General features: G+C 40.3%; 1 protein-coding gene across 1 annotated transcript in view; it reads right to left on the bottom strand.

The window, feature by feature from the left end:
• Positions 1-4,532: 4,532 nt before the first annotated feature.
• Positions 4,533-14,937, bottom strand: part of htra1b (HtrA serine peptidase 1b) — a 34,296-nt gene continuing 23,891 nt past the window's right edge. Inside the window, exons 8-10 of the mRNA XM_031315896.2 lie at positions 11,705-11,762; positions 7,399-7,494; positions 4,533-5,159 (exon numbers count right to left, since the gene is read on the bottom strand). Coding sequence (XP_031171756.1) covers positions 4,991-5,159; positions 7,399-7,494; positions 11,705-11,762 — 323 coding nt within the window. The 3' untranslated portion in view covers positions 4,533-4,990. The remainder of the gene's footprint in view (positions 5,160-7,398; positions 7,495-11,704; positions 11,763-14,937) is intronic.

The following is a 14,937-nucleotide window of genomic DNA, read 5'->3' on the forward strand; positions in this document are numbered from 1 at the left end:
GTAGAACTACTTCCATGTGCTTCATCTGCAGGTATTCCACGCTAAGTTGGAAGTGCGCCCTCGTTTAGAAGAAGTCTCCCAGCTAATCCTGCCTTGTACTGACCGAAGTTGGAGAAACAGCTAGCTGATTAAGGTATTAGCTAAAGTGGTTAGCACACACCAATGTTTCCGCCGATGACGTAGAAAGCCGTGCCGATTTTGACCAGCTCACCCGGAGACTGAAGGCAGGACACATTCAGAAACTGTATCTCACTCTAAACAGCATGGATGGTTTTTTCCAAGTTTGTATGTGTGTGGAAGCACCAGAGACACAACATAACACCCCAAATCCCAGAAAAAGTGATCTTTTCATAATATGGGCACTTTAAAACAAAGAGCAGTGCTTGTGCAACAAAAAAAGACATTATGAATAGAGAAGAAAGATGAGTGAGGCACTAACTTTGCAAGAGCTAAGTGATTTACTTTCCCCAATTAGAAAGTTGTCGGACAGCAAGACATTTCAGAGGATAAGCGACTTGAAAGAATGATGTGGGACTGCGAAGAAAAACACAAAAATCACATATTTTATGCAAACATAAGTGCAAAAAATAGCATATAACTGAAGTAACACTTAATCAAAGTTCAGTTAACTATGGCAACGATAACAAGCAGAACGTTTTTGGCATTCAGTTTGGTATCTTTGGGCTCCAGCGCTGCACTTTCTGACAAAACATGTGAGTCAGAGAATACTCTCAAGAGCTGACAATGCTGATTTATGGATAGTTTGTGTGGTACGACAGTGGCAGTTAGAGGAAAATTTCCAAGAGTTTCCCGAAAAGGCAAAATCAACTTAGCCGATGGTTCCTTCCAGTAATGCTGACTCATAATGAGTGGGTCCGAAGTCAACCATGAAGGTCACTGAAAGTCTTCTTATGTGGAGACCTGCAGTTAGCATGATATCTGAAAGCCAGAGGGCCTAGTTGCCAAAATTTTAAAAGAAACAGAAGAGATGGTCAGTGCCAACCAACTGTCTGTGAGCTGAGTCAACAGAAATAAAATGGGTCACATATTATGTAAGGAGGATACCGAATTATAAAATGATGTGCGGATGTTTTGTTAGACATGTGGAGGACAGACACTGAGTCAGCAGAGGAGAGCTCAGGGAAAAAATCTGCTCCGTCAATCAGGACAAACCGGGTCACCGGTTCCATTCACATCTCATCCAACTGGGGTCGAAACGAAAGAAAAAACTCCCTGCTCCTGGAAGATGGGATTTATCTGCATTCCTGGAGGATGAAAAGATGTCAGTCACGTTTTAATGGTGAGCCCACCTCTGCTATGTGAGTGTTTAAGCACTTCAGCTTCTTCCACATTACAGTTGAACAACACAATACTGTATGTTTGCATGGTCAAGCAGAGTTAGCTGCAAGATGGCAACTCCATATTATAGAGGTGTCAAACTCACTAAGGGCCACATTGGAAAAAGAGAATCATACCAAGGGCCAGACATGTATAGTTTGTTGACATGCTTTTGTTTCATTGAAAAAGTAAAATATCTTTGACTTTATTACTGCATGTCGCTTTTTTATGTCCATTTTTGTAGCTTTTTATCGTAATTTGTGTTGTTATTACCGACTTTTTGTGGCTTTTTCAGACAGATATGTCTCTATTTTCTCGCATTTTTGTCGACATAAAGCCCCACAAAAGTCAGCAAGAAAGTTCCTTAGCCATCATGGAATTTAGCAAATCAAGCAAAAAAAATGATATCATAAATCATAAAAAATGATTAATTCTTTTCACAGAAACCTGTTTCTCAGCCTGAATATAAAAACTCTCTGCTTCTGGGGGAATTTCTGAGTCTCAAAGTCGGCAAATCTGCCAAATTCTGCTTTGAATGTTACGTAATTGCAGTTTGAAAGACATTTTCCTGTGTTTTTGGTCTGGTGCACAACTAGGCGGGCCAAAATCTAATGTGAACCTAAATTGATATGAAGGCTGGATCTAAATCTGCAAGGGGCCGGATTCGGCCCTTGGGTCTTGAGTTTCACACGTGTTATAGAAGATAAGAGGAGACAAAACATTTTCAAAAGTTGCCCATTAAAGTGAGTCTAAAGTGTTATCTCTTATACATGTTTCTGTAATTGTTTTTGTGCCACATAAATTGGTGATACTGATGATCAAAACTCTGCAATCATGTGCAATTTGAGAGTATATTTAGTAGTTTGTGGACACAAATCATTAGACTGGCTCCGCCCTCCTACGTACTTCCGCTCAATTTTCATTTTCCTTCAGTACTCCATCTGGGTTTGCGGTATATTCACGGGTTTTCTCCGGCCAAATCTTTGGCGTCCAATCAGCGAACAGAGGGAGTGGCTGAGAACGATGACGTTGAGGTTGTGCGCTAGTTGAGGTTGTGCGTGAGTTGTAGTTCCGGAATGGCGCCGTGGAAAGTTAAAGCCCGAGCAAGAACAATCTTTGCTGAGTTTTGTTGGGGGCCATGATGTTGTGGCCCTCCTCCCCACGGGGTTCGGGAACAGTTTGATTTTCCAGCTCGCTCCGTTAGCGGTGAAGGAGTTGGCTAAGGCTAATGCTAGCGATGCTAAGCCGACGTCACGACCAAACGTTAGCGATTGGTTATGGCAGATCCAGAGTGGCTCTGGGCAGATCCAATAGTTTTAAACTTCAACAGAGTACCCGCCTTCAAGGAAGTTAACACTTGTCAATGGAGAGAGGCCAGACTCTCTGTACAAATGATATGGACCAGAGTCTGGTAGGACCAGGCTAGTGGACCAGAGTCTGGTAGGACCAGGCTAGTGGACCAGAGTCTGGTAGGACCAGGCTAGTGGACCAGGTAGGACCAGGTTATCAAATCATTAACTATAGGGAAAACAGTTGAAGTCATTCAAAGATAAAAAATCTAAATATATCACCAGAAGGTCCTCTCATTATCAGTCCTGGAGCTTTTCGCCCATATCATTTGAGCTTCCTCAGCAGATGGAGTTGCCTAATTTCCTTTTTTTGACCATGTTGGTGTACAAATTGAGATTAATAGTGCCTTCATGAACTTGGAAACAGCAGTTGACAAAACAATCTAAAAAGAAGCATTTAAATAATTGATTTGAGGAAACAGATTTGCACAGAACTGTAAAAGAAATACATATTAAAAAAGTTGTCATTTAAAAATGATATAAATGATCATTTTTACAGCATTCAACAACTTGTTTCCCAATAATCAGCAACTGGCACTCTGTCAGGATGCTTGGAATCTAGTTAGATGTCAGAATCTAGTAGTGCTAACAAATAAGTTGCTGTTTTGTCTTTGCCAAAATGTTGAAACACTTAAATCTAGCCACTACAGTAGTAGACACTTATTTAGTTTATAAAGTCTCTGTGAGAAACCCCATGGCGTTGGCCTACAACAGCTGGCCTCCATGAACCTGCACAGAAACATGTTACTAATCTCACTGTGTTAACTGTGTCAAGTGTTATGTAACACCTTCGCTCCACTGGGTCTTCTTCACTCATACATACACACACTGGGCCCAGCATTGTGTCATGCTTTGTTGAACTCAGTATTTCAGTGTGCAACATGGCACAGAGGGAGGACACGCCAGAGACGCAGAGCGGAGAACAAGATGTTTGAGAGACAACTTGTTTTCTTGCTCGGCTGCTGTGGTCGTGCTGGAGTTCAAGTTCTTCTCTTTTTCATTGACACTTAACATCTTTATTAAAGCTATAGTGCGTAGTTTCTGCCGCCCCCATGAGGAATTCTAAGTATTGACAACAAAACTGTCGCAAGGAGGACACGGAGGATTAAAGAAACATGATGCACTCTTCAGAAGAGGTCATTATCTTCACTCGGACGCCACAATCTTCTGAACATAGTCATACTGAGAGATACAGAGAGAGTTGTGTGGAGCTGATAGTCTTAATTAGCTTTGTAGCAACTCATTTGGCAATGACTTGAATGTAACAAAAGTTTATTAATATCAAAAAGTTACACACTAAAGCTTTAAAGACACATTTAGTTTTCTGTGATGAATTTCTAAACTCAGGGGACAGCACAACATGCAGTTAACACAACATTGACATCCAATTGCTCTAATGAAGTTAAAATGGTGAACTTGTTAAAAAGTTGCTTAACTCTTGCCTGAATTTTTAATTTTCATGTACTGTAACAGATTGTAGCCATAGAAATAATGTGGTGTCGACTTGCCTGTTGTGATAGATGACGGGGTCGAAGCCTGTAACTGTAGAAGTTTTTGGGGTTGAAGGATTAACTATATGTGATGAAAAGACGAAAGGAAAGCAAGTTAAGAAACCTCAACATGTTTTCAGAAGTTCAGGGGATCCTAGATGGCGCCTTGAGGAACCCCAACCTGCAACTTGTAAGGAATGTTTGTCGTTCACAATGAAATGTGTTATGAAAACGGCGTTCAGTTGTGCAGAATAATCAAAGCTAGTATAAAACTGTGTTGTGCTAATTGTTAGTTCCTTTTGGCTGATGAGGAACCTGTTTGAAATTAAACATTGACTGACATCGACACGGTCCATAAAGAAAACACTTTTGTAAAATAAGTTTATTCCCTTTTTTGAAAAAATGTCATCAAACACATAGAAACAGAAACAAACTATTAAAAATATATTCTGTCAAGAACATACACAACAAAACAGAATTACGAGAACCTGCAGTAACCTCTTTGTAGCGACAGATGGCGTTAGTAGAATATAAACGGTCTGTGATGATGTAAATCGGGATTAGAAGAAAAACTAACATGAGAAGTTGAAGGGTCGGACCTTTGAAGGCGTGTGCGAGCGTAACAGCATGGAAGAGTAGTAGTGCTAATAATTACAAGTTCTTAAACCCAGTAGGTGTGGCCCCCGGACACACACACATACACCTGTTGGTTGCTTGGTTTTTCAAAGTGTTCATATTTGGTTGAAAAACACTGAGAGCCAGCTCGGGATTGGTTGACTGGTTGGGTTTGTTTTGCTCGTTTCCGTCGAGAGGTCAAGGCTCGATCTCCTCGGGGACGATGGTGAGGAGGACGTCCTCGTTGCCTCGCCTCACCACCGTTCGCAGCGTCTCGTCCCGTTTTATGGCTGCGCTCACGTCGCTGGCCGTGGTGATCTGCTCGCCGTTGATGCTGATGATGACATCTCTTTCCTGCAGGCCAGCACTGTCACCAAGAAAGAAGAGCGAAGGTTTTTGAATTTAGCAGGATATCTCAGGTTATATCTCTGATATCTCTAATAACTTTTCCTTATTTTATATCCTTTCCCTGAAAATATGTGCAGTAATTTCTTCCTTGTTTTTTTTTTTTAAGATTTCTTATTAGGACAGCTAAGATGTGAAAAGGGAGAGGGGGAATGACATGCAGCAAAGGGTTGGAGGTTGGAACCGAACCCCCGGCCGCTGCAGCGAGGACTGAGCCTCTGCATATAGGTGCGCGCTCTACCAGGTGAGCTACCCAGGCGCCCACTTTCTTCCTTTTTTTTTTTTTTTTTTTTTTAAAGGCCCTGAAAATATCTTTCTCTAACACTAACTTTTTTTTGTTACTTATAGAAATACATGTAAATAATGTAGAGAAATACTAAAGATTTGAAGCCAAGTTTTCAGGGGCTTTGCTTTTATAAATAAAGCAGTCTCTTTTTTTGTTCCTTAAATATAGAGGCTCTGGAGCAAAGAGAAATCATTTCTCAGCTATGACTGAAGCAGTTTGTCCTCCCTGCCAGAGGGAGTTGGACAATCTGGGTGGGAAACATTCATGATTCTGTCCTCGCTGCCAGATTTCAGCCCGGTTCCAAAAACAAAACAGCAGCTTTAAAATGCAGAAGTGAACTTTCCATATCCTGCAGTCTACACACACACACACACACACACACACACACACACACACACACACACACACACACACACACACACACACACACACACACACACACACACACACACACACAGAAAGTTCAAATCTAAAACATGTCCTTTCAGTCGTGGAAGAAGTATTCAGATCTTTTACTTAAGTAAAAGTACTAATACCACACTGTTAAAATACTCCGTTACAAGTAAAAGTCCTGTATTGAAAATGTTACTTAAAGGGTAACTACCGTTTTTTTCAACCTGGACCCTATTTTCCTGTGTTTTTGTGTCTAAGTGACTGATGGGAACAACAATCTTTGACATTGGTCCAGTATTAAGAGAGATCTCTACAGTCAGCAGCAGCGAAACAAGCTATAATGTAAGTTAATAGGACAATTGTCCAGCTTGTATTTACCTTCACAAAAGTGCTCGTTTTGCCGCTGACAGACTCAGATTAATATTTTAAGCGTCTGACAACATTATGGAAAGGATCCCTTCAAAGATATACCTTTAAAACCTCTTTTAAGACCTTTCTGTTTAACCAGAAACAGCTCTGAGGTCACTAGCACTAAACCCACCAGACTCCATTTAAAAATCAATACTTTTAGCGTGTATAGAGCCAACATATCTTCACATGTAAATCGGTAAGCTATGTGTTTATTTCAACCAAAACTAGAGTTGTGATGGTTGGAAAAGTAGAAAGACGACCCAAAACGGCTTTTCGTAGTTTTATTTCGTTTCTGTCGACTTTGAATGAAGTGTATTTTACAATGCTAAAATTACTGTTTATTTACATGGAGTCTGGTTAATTTAGCGAACACAATTTCGCGGATGTTTTTTAAAAAAAGGATCTTACTCTTTAACAGAAAGGTCGACCTCCTTAGAATTCCTTTCCATAATGTTGTCAGACACTTAGAATAATAATCTGAGTCTGTCAGCGGCAAAACAAGCACTTTTATGAAGGTAAATACAAGCTGGACAATTGCCCTATTAACTTACATTGTAGCTTGTTTCGCCGCTGCCGACTGCAGTGATCTCACTTAATACTGGACCAATGACAAAGATTGATGTTCCCATCAGTCACTTAGACACAAAAACATAGGAAATTAGGGTCCAGGTTGAAAAAAATGGTAGTTACCCTTTATGTATGTAAGTATCATCAGGAAAATTAAAGTATTAAAAGAAAAATCATCCTGACTCCTGCCTGTGATCCACAGAAACCCACCAGACAATATAAGAAAACAAACTAGCTGCTGTTTTCTCAGGTGGAAAGCTGCGGCTTGCTGTCAACAAGCTTTTCATGTGGATACCAAAAATCTTTCCAGGGGCAAAACATATTTTGCAGGAGTGTGCCTGGAACCAACCATCATGCACACTTCTACAGTACCTATTTTCACAATTACTGAGACGGAACTACAAGAAGGGAAAACGGCGCCACTTGTGTCATTTGCTGGCATGAAAATAAAACCTGCTTGTCGAAATGCAGCCTGTTGATTTGACATATTGGGCAGTGAGCACCAGATAATGTGGGAATAAGAAGTGATGAGAGAACCACTCACGCCTCAGCTGGAGTCCGGCTTATGACCTCAATGACGTACGCCCCAGAGGTGACATCTGGGAAGTCTGGCTGCCTCTCCTTAAGCTCCTTAGCCAGCCTGATGGGAGGAGAGAAGAGAAAAACAGCCAAAAACTTAGCTCCTAATTGAACTCGAAGGCATGATGCGTTGTGACTCATTTTAAATTCCGGTGTATTAAGCATAGCTCTGATTAATCGTGACTCTCTGGTAAAACTGCAAATTTCAAGCTTTGAAAAGCTGCAAATTCAACAATACAGGTCTGAATTTGACATTGTTGGGAGAAGTATTTAAATCCTTTACCGCACAGTAAAAGTACTAATACCACACTGTGAAAATGCTCCACTACTAGTGAAAATCCTGCATTTAAAACCTTATTGTGTTCATGTTAACTCATGTTGGGTAGTTTAAAGGCAGGGTTGGTAACTTCTTCCAACATACACTTTTTTATATATCGTTTGAAATGGTCTTTACACCCCCGACAGCACTAAATAACTTATGGGCTCTGAAAAAGAAGCGAAAAAGATCCGTCATCTGTAGCTGCTTTAATCCCGTAAAAAAACACCAATCACTGTTTCAAGGTCCGCTTGGAAAGTCTACTGTACAGCAATGCAAATCAAGAACAGACAATGTGAAATTGTCCTTAAAGCTATAGTGCGTAGTTTCTGCTGCCCCCATGAGGTATTCTAAGTAATGACAACAAAACTGCCGGCGCGTCCACATGACACAAGTCTTCCGTGATCACGCACAGCCCCCCCCCCTCCACACAGTTGCTAGTAGCCACACGGAGGATTAAAAAAAACATGATGGACTCTTTAGAAGAGGTCATTATCTTCACTTGAGTTTCTGCGCAGGAAAGTCACCGGACGCCACAATCTTCTGAACATAGTCATACTGAGAAATACAAGCATAGCAATTCATTTGGCAATGGCTTGAATGTAACGGAACGTTCATTAATATCAAAAAGTAACGTTAAAGGTCCCATGGCATGAAAATTTTACTTTATGAGGTTTTTTAACATTAATATGAGTTCCCCCAGCCTGCCTATGGTCCCCCAGTGGCTAGAAATGGTGATAGGTGTAAACTGAGCCCTGGGTATCCTGCTCTGTCTTTGAGAAAATGAAAGCTCAGATGGGCTGATCTGGAATCTTCCCTTTATGACGTCATAAGGGGAAAGGTTACCTCCCCTTTCTCTGCTTTGCCCATCCTCCTCAATAGCATTTAAAGCTACAGACACAGAAATGGCACATCCTAAGGAAAGCTCATTGTGGGACTGGCTCTAGTGGCTGTAATTCTGCACCAAGGCTGAATTTCAGGAAAGAGACTTCAGATACAGTATTAGGGGACCACTAAGGTCTATATAAAAGAGACTTCAGATACAGTATTAGGGGACCACTAAGGTCTATATAAAAGAGACTTCAGATACAGTATTAGGGACCACTAAGGTCTATATAAAAGAGACTTCAGATACAGTATTAGGGGACCACTAAGGTCTATATAAAAGAGACTTCAGATACAGTATTAGGGGACCACTAAGGTCTATATAAAAGAGACTTCAGATACAGTATTAGGGGACCACTAAGGTCTATATAAAAGAGACTTCAGATACAGTATTAGGGACCACTAAGGTCTATATAAAAGAGACTTCAGATACAGTATTAGGGGACCACTAAGGTCTATATAAAAGAGACTTCAGATACAGTATTAGGGGACCACTAAGGTCTATATAAAAGAGACTTCAGATACAGTATTAGGGACCACTAAGGTCTATATAAAAGAGACTTCAGATACAGTATTAGGGGACCACTAAGGTCTATATAAAAGAGACTTCAGATACAGTATTAGGGGACCACTAAGGTCTATATAAAAGAGACTTCAGATACAGTATTAGGGGACCACTAAGGTCTATATAAAAGAGACTTCAGATACAGTATTAGGGGACCACTAAGGTCTATATAAAAGAGACTTCAGATACAGTATTAGGGACCACTAAGGTCTATATAAAAGAGACTTCAGATACAGTATTAGGGGACCACTAAGGTCTATATAAAAGAGACTTCAGATACAGTATTAGGGGACCACTAAGGTCTATATAAAAGAGACTTCAGATACAGTATTAGGGACCACTAAGGTCTATATAAAAGAGACTTCAGATACAGTATTAGGGGACCACTAAGGTCTATATAAAAGAGACTTCAGATACAGTATTAGGGGACCACTAAGGTCTATATAAAAGAGACTTCAGATACAGTATTAGGGACCACTAAGGTCTATATAAAAGAGACTTCAGATACAGTATTAGGGGACCACTAAGGTCTATATAAAAGAGACTTCAGATACAGTATTAGGGGACCACTAAGGTCTATATAAAAGAGACTTCAGATACAGTATTAGGGGACCACTAAGGTCTATATAAAAGAGACTTCAGATACAGTATTAGGGGACCACTAAGGTCTATATAAAAGAGACTTCAGATACAGTATTAGGGGACCACTAAGGTCTATATAAAAGAGACTTCAGATACAGTATTAGGGGACCACTAAGGTCTATATAAAAGAGACTTCAGATACAGTATTAGGGACCACTAAGGTCTATATAAAAGAGACTTCAGATACAGTATTAGGGGACCACTAAGGTCTATATAAAAGAGACTTCAGATACAGTATTAGGGGACCACTAAGGTCTATATAAAAGAGACTTCAGATACAGTATTAGGGGACCACTAAGGCCTATATAAAAGCATCCAAAAAGCAGCATGTCATGGGACCTTTAAGCTTTAAAGCAGCCATATTATGCTCATTTTCAGGTTCATAATTGTATTTTAAGGTTGTACCAGAATAGGTTTACATGGTTTAATTTTCAAAAAACACCATATTTGTGTTGTACTGCAGTGCTCTCTCTCACTGCTGCAGATCCTCTTTTCAGCTGGTCTCTGTTTTAGCTACAGAGTGAGACCTCTTTTCTTCTTCTTCTTCTGTACTATCTTTGATTGCACTGCACATGCCCAGTAGCTCAGATGTAGATCATGTCAGCTAGCTAGCTCCATAGACAGTAAAAGAAAGGCTGTTTCTACAACTTTGGTCAGTTACAAGGCAGGATTAGCTGGGAGACTTCTAAATGAGGGCGCACATGGAAGTAGTTCTTTTGTAGATTATGGTGAACTTGTGTGTGTTGTAGCAGTGCTTTGCTATTGAGAACGAGGTAGCATGCTAGCGTTAGCATGCTAGCGTTAGCCATAGCGTTAGCATGCTAACGCTACGAGCTAATGGTTGCAGTTAGCCTGCTCGTTTCGTGCCGATTTTGAACAGCTCACCCGGAGACTGAAGGCAGGACACATTCAGAAACCGGATCTCACTCTAAACAGCATGGATGGATTTTTTTCAAAATTTGTATGTGTGTGGAAGTACCAGAGACACAACATAACACCCCAAATCCCAGAAAAAGTGATTTTTTTCATAATATGGGCACTTTAAATGCAACAGCAGGGAAAGTGTTCACTACAGTCTAAGCTTGCAACTGCTTTACCATATGATGAGATATTTGCCAAAGAAAAATAAAGGTGTGAAATATTACCTATTACATTTGCTCTACATTTCTCTCGGTTCACTCTCCTGTGTAGTGTAAAAATGGCTAAGGAGGGAAGGAAATCATTCCATAAAATGATGATGTGCTTTGAAAAAATAAACATCAATTCAACAACCCACTGGTATCTTTAAAATTAACGAGCGGTCATAAAGTGGAGCTTGTTTTTGGTGTTTTGAGGCGTTTCCTCCTGCGACACACTCTGGAGGGGCAGCTTGGGCGTTTCTCACTCGGCTGTGGCCTGGGGTTGACTTACACACTTGTTATTTGACAGCAGGTACCTAAAGCTGAGGTCACGTTTTTGATACGATCGCCTCCCTTGTTGTGTAGGAAAGTTGGGCTTGAGAAAAATACGTTTCAGGGAGATTAATAAGACTCCCTGTTCTCAGAGTTTAGTGGCATTACTTATACACAGAACAGTCTGATCTCATATATTCAAAGAATAATGCCATTTTATTATCAGTACACATACGAAAAAATGAGGACTGCATAAAGCCACTGTTTTATAACAATAAAGTTACTGAAAACCTGATAAAAACAGCAACTTTTTTTTCTCCAAAAACTGAACTAAACAGATGTTTCGAGCGGTTTCATTGTCATATGATGAAAATATTAAATGTTTTTTACACAAACAGCTACCACTCGATTTACATATCCACTAATGTGAATGTGTAACTTTAGCACAATGTCATCAGAAACAGGAACTTACGTTTGAGTGAGACTCATCATCCTGACGCCGATGTATTTCTTCTTCTGGAATGTTTTACCTGAAAAACATAAGGAAAACGTGCCGTTTGTATAGTTGACTAATGCAAAGGGTTATCATCTTCTTCTTTCACTCTATCTTTTTAAATCAAACTGTGGCAGAAGTCTAGAGTCAAGTACAGACATCGCCTGTAAAGATGTTTGACAGGCAGCTTTGTATTCCTGGATACTTTTGAAATGAATATGATGTCCATGTCTTGTAAATGCCTGACTTAAAATCAACAATAACATTCATTCCTTTGACATGAAAGGCAATCATACACTCACATCATTTGTGAAATAATACTATGGACACATTCTGCAAACATACAGATACTTAAAGGTCCCATGGCATGACAATTTCACTTTATGAGGTTTTTCAACATTAATATGAGTTCCCCCAGCCTGCCTATTGTCCCCCAGTGGCTAGAAATGGTGATAGGTGTAAACTGAGCCCTGGGTATCCTGCTCTGTCTTTGAGAAAATGAAAGCTCAGATGGACCAATCAGGAATCTTCCCTTTATGACGTCATAAGGGGAAAGGTTACCTCCCCTTTCTCTGTTTTGCCCGCCCAGAGAATTTGGCTCACCCATGAAAAAGAGAAAGACATCATGGCTTGCAAACGAGTGAAGCATGGCAGTTGGTTAAGGCCACACCCCCACCCTCCACCTTGCCCCCCCCCCCTCTCCTCCTCAATAGCATTTAAAGCTACAGACACAGAAATGGCACATCCTAAGGAAAGCTCATTGTGACTGGCTCTAGTGGCTGTAATTCTGGACCAAGGCTGAATTTCAGGAAAGAGACTTCAGATACAGTATTAGGGGACCACTAAGGTCTATATAAAAGAGACTTCAGATACAGTATTAGGGGACCACTAAGGTCTATATAAAGAGACTTCAGATACAGTATTAGGGGACCACTAAGGTCTATATAAAAGAGACTTCAGATACAGTATTAGGGGACCACTAAGGTCTATATAAAAAAGACTTCAGATACAGTATTAGGGGACCACTAAGGCCTATATAAAAAAGACTTCAGATACAGTATTAGGGGACCACTAAGGTCTATATAAAAGAGACTTCAGATACAGTATTAGGGGACCACTAAGGTCTATATAAAGAGACTTCAGATACAGTATTAGGGGACCACTAAGGTCTATATAAAGAGACTTCAGATACAGTATTAGGGGACCACTAAGGTCTATATAAAAGAGACTTCAGATACAGTATTAGGGGACCACTAAGGTCTATATAAAAGAGACTTCAGATACAGTATTAGGGGACCACTAAGGTCTATATAAAAGAGACTTCAGATACAGTATTAGGGGACCACTAAGGTCTATATAAAAAAGACTTCAGATACAGTATTAGGGGACCACTAAGGCCTATATAAAAGAGACTTCAGATACAGTATTAGGGGACCACTAAGGCCTATATAAAAGAGACTTCAGATACAGTATTAGGGGACCACTAAGGCCTATATAAAAGCATCCAAAAAGCAGCATGTCATGGGACCTTTAAATCATCTTGCGTGCCCCAAGCATATCTGCTAAGATAATATTTAAATTTTTACATTTTACTGCTTCACTCCCTTACTAGTAACTTACTCTAAGGTGGGTTGTAGTTTTTATTTCCGTGTCATGTCCATCCCACATGGAATTAAAAGACACTGCTATATATCAAACATCAGACATATACCGAGACATCTTCCGATAATATTTGTGTGCAAAACTTCTAACAAGCTGTACACCAAATAGCAAGCCTAAAGTTTATCCTGATAAAGGGGTTGTACTGATACTGAATAATTCTGGTGTACCACAAAAAGCTGGCCTGAAAGCATATCTGCTAAGATAATATGTATAATATTGTGAAATAGGTATATATTAAATACATTTACTGCTCATACTTCCCTTACTTTTAAGCTAGGTTATAGTTTTTGTTTTTTGTTTTCCGTGTCACGTCCATCCCACATGGAATTGCAAGACACCTTTATATATTACACATCAGAAATATAACAAGACATCATCTGATAATATTTGTGTGCAAAACTTCTAACAAGCTGTACACCAAATAGCAAAAGTACACAAGCTTAAAGTTTAAAGCTTCTCCCTGCATGGCTTTCTCCAGGTAACTTAAAGTGCTCATATTATGCTTTTTGGCTTTTTCCCTTTCCTTTATTGTGTTATATATCTTTTTTGTGCATGTTATAGGTTTACAAAGTGGGACTTACCATCTCCAACAGAAAACACTGTTCACAAACTGCTCCAAACAGCTCTATTGTAGTCCAGCCTTTACTTCAGAGACAAACGTGGTCACTTTGGAACACACGTTATAATGTTCACCTAGCTGCTAGCATGGCACGCCCTCATACTCTGCTTCTGACTGGCTAGTAGTCCTTACCTAGGTACTGTCAGGGCACGCCCTCATACTCTGCTTCTGACTGGCTAGTAGTCCTTACCTAGGTACTGTCAGGGCACGCCCTCATACTCTGCTTCTGACTGGCTAGTAGTCCTTACCTAGGTACTGTCAGGGCACACCCTCATACTCTGCTTCTGACTGGCTAGTAGTCCTTACCTAGGTACTGTCAGGGCACACCCTCATACTCTGCTTCTGACTGGCTAGTAGTCCTTACCTAGGTACTGTCAGGGCACACCCTCATACTCTGCTTCTGACTGGCTAGTAGTCCTTACCTAGGTACTGTCAGGGCACACCCTCATACTCTGCTTCTGACTGGCTAGTAGTCCTTACCTAGGTACTGTCAGGGCACACCCTCATACTCTGCTTCTGACTGGCTAGTAGTCCTTACCTAGGTACTGAGCATGTGCGACTCCCAACAAAAATAGAACAGAAGTGAGATGTCTCACTCTGTAGCTAAAACAGAGAGCTCAACACACAGGGTGAAAAGAGGAGCTGCAGCAATGTGCAGTACAACAAAAAGATGGTGTTTTATGAAAAGTAAACCATGTAAACCTATTCTGATACAACCTCTAAATACAATTATGAACCTGAAAATGAGCATAATATGAGCACTTTAAATGTTTTGTATGTGAACAGCAAACTCAGTCTTGGTGCCTCAATCATGTTCACCAAATTAATTTCAAGTTCATTTTAAATTTCCATCCCACTAAATGACATGTCACGTGGTTCCCTTGAGAAAGGACAATAGAAAATAGTCTCGGTCTCTGTCTCTGATATCGAC

Source organism: Sander lucioperca, chromosome 22 (assembly GCF_008315115.2).
Source record: "Sander lucioperca isolate FBNREF2018 chromosome 22, SLUC_FBN_1.2, whole genome shotgun sequence".
Lineage (NCBI taxonomy): Eukaryota > Metazoa > Chordata > Actinopteri > Perciformes > Percidae > Sander > Sander lucioperca.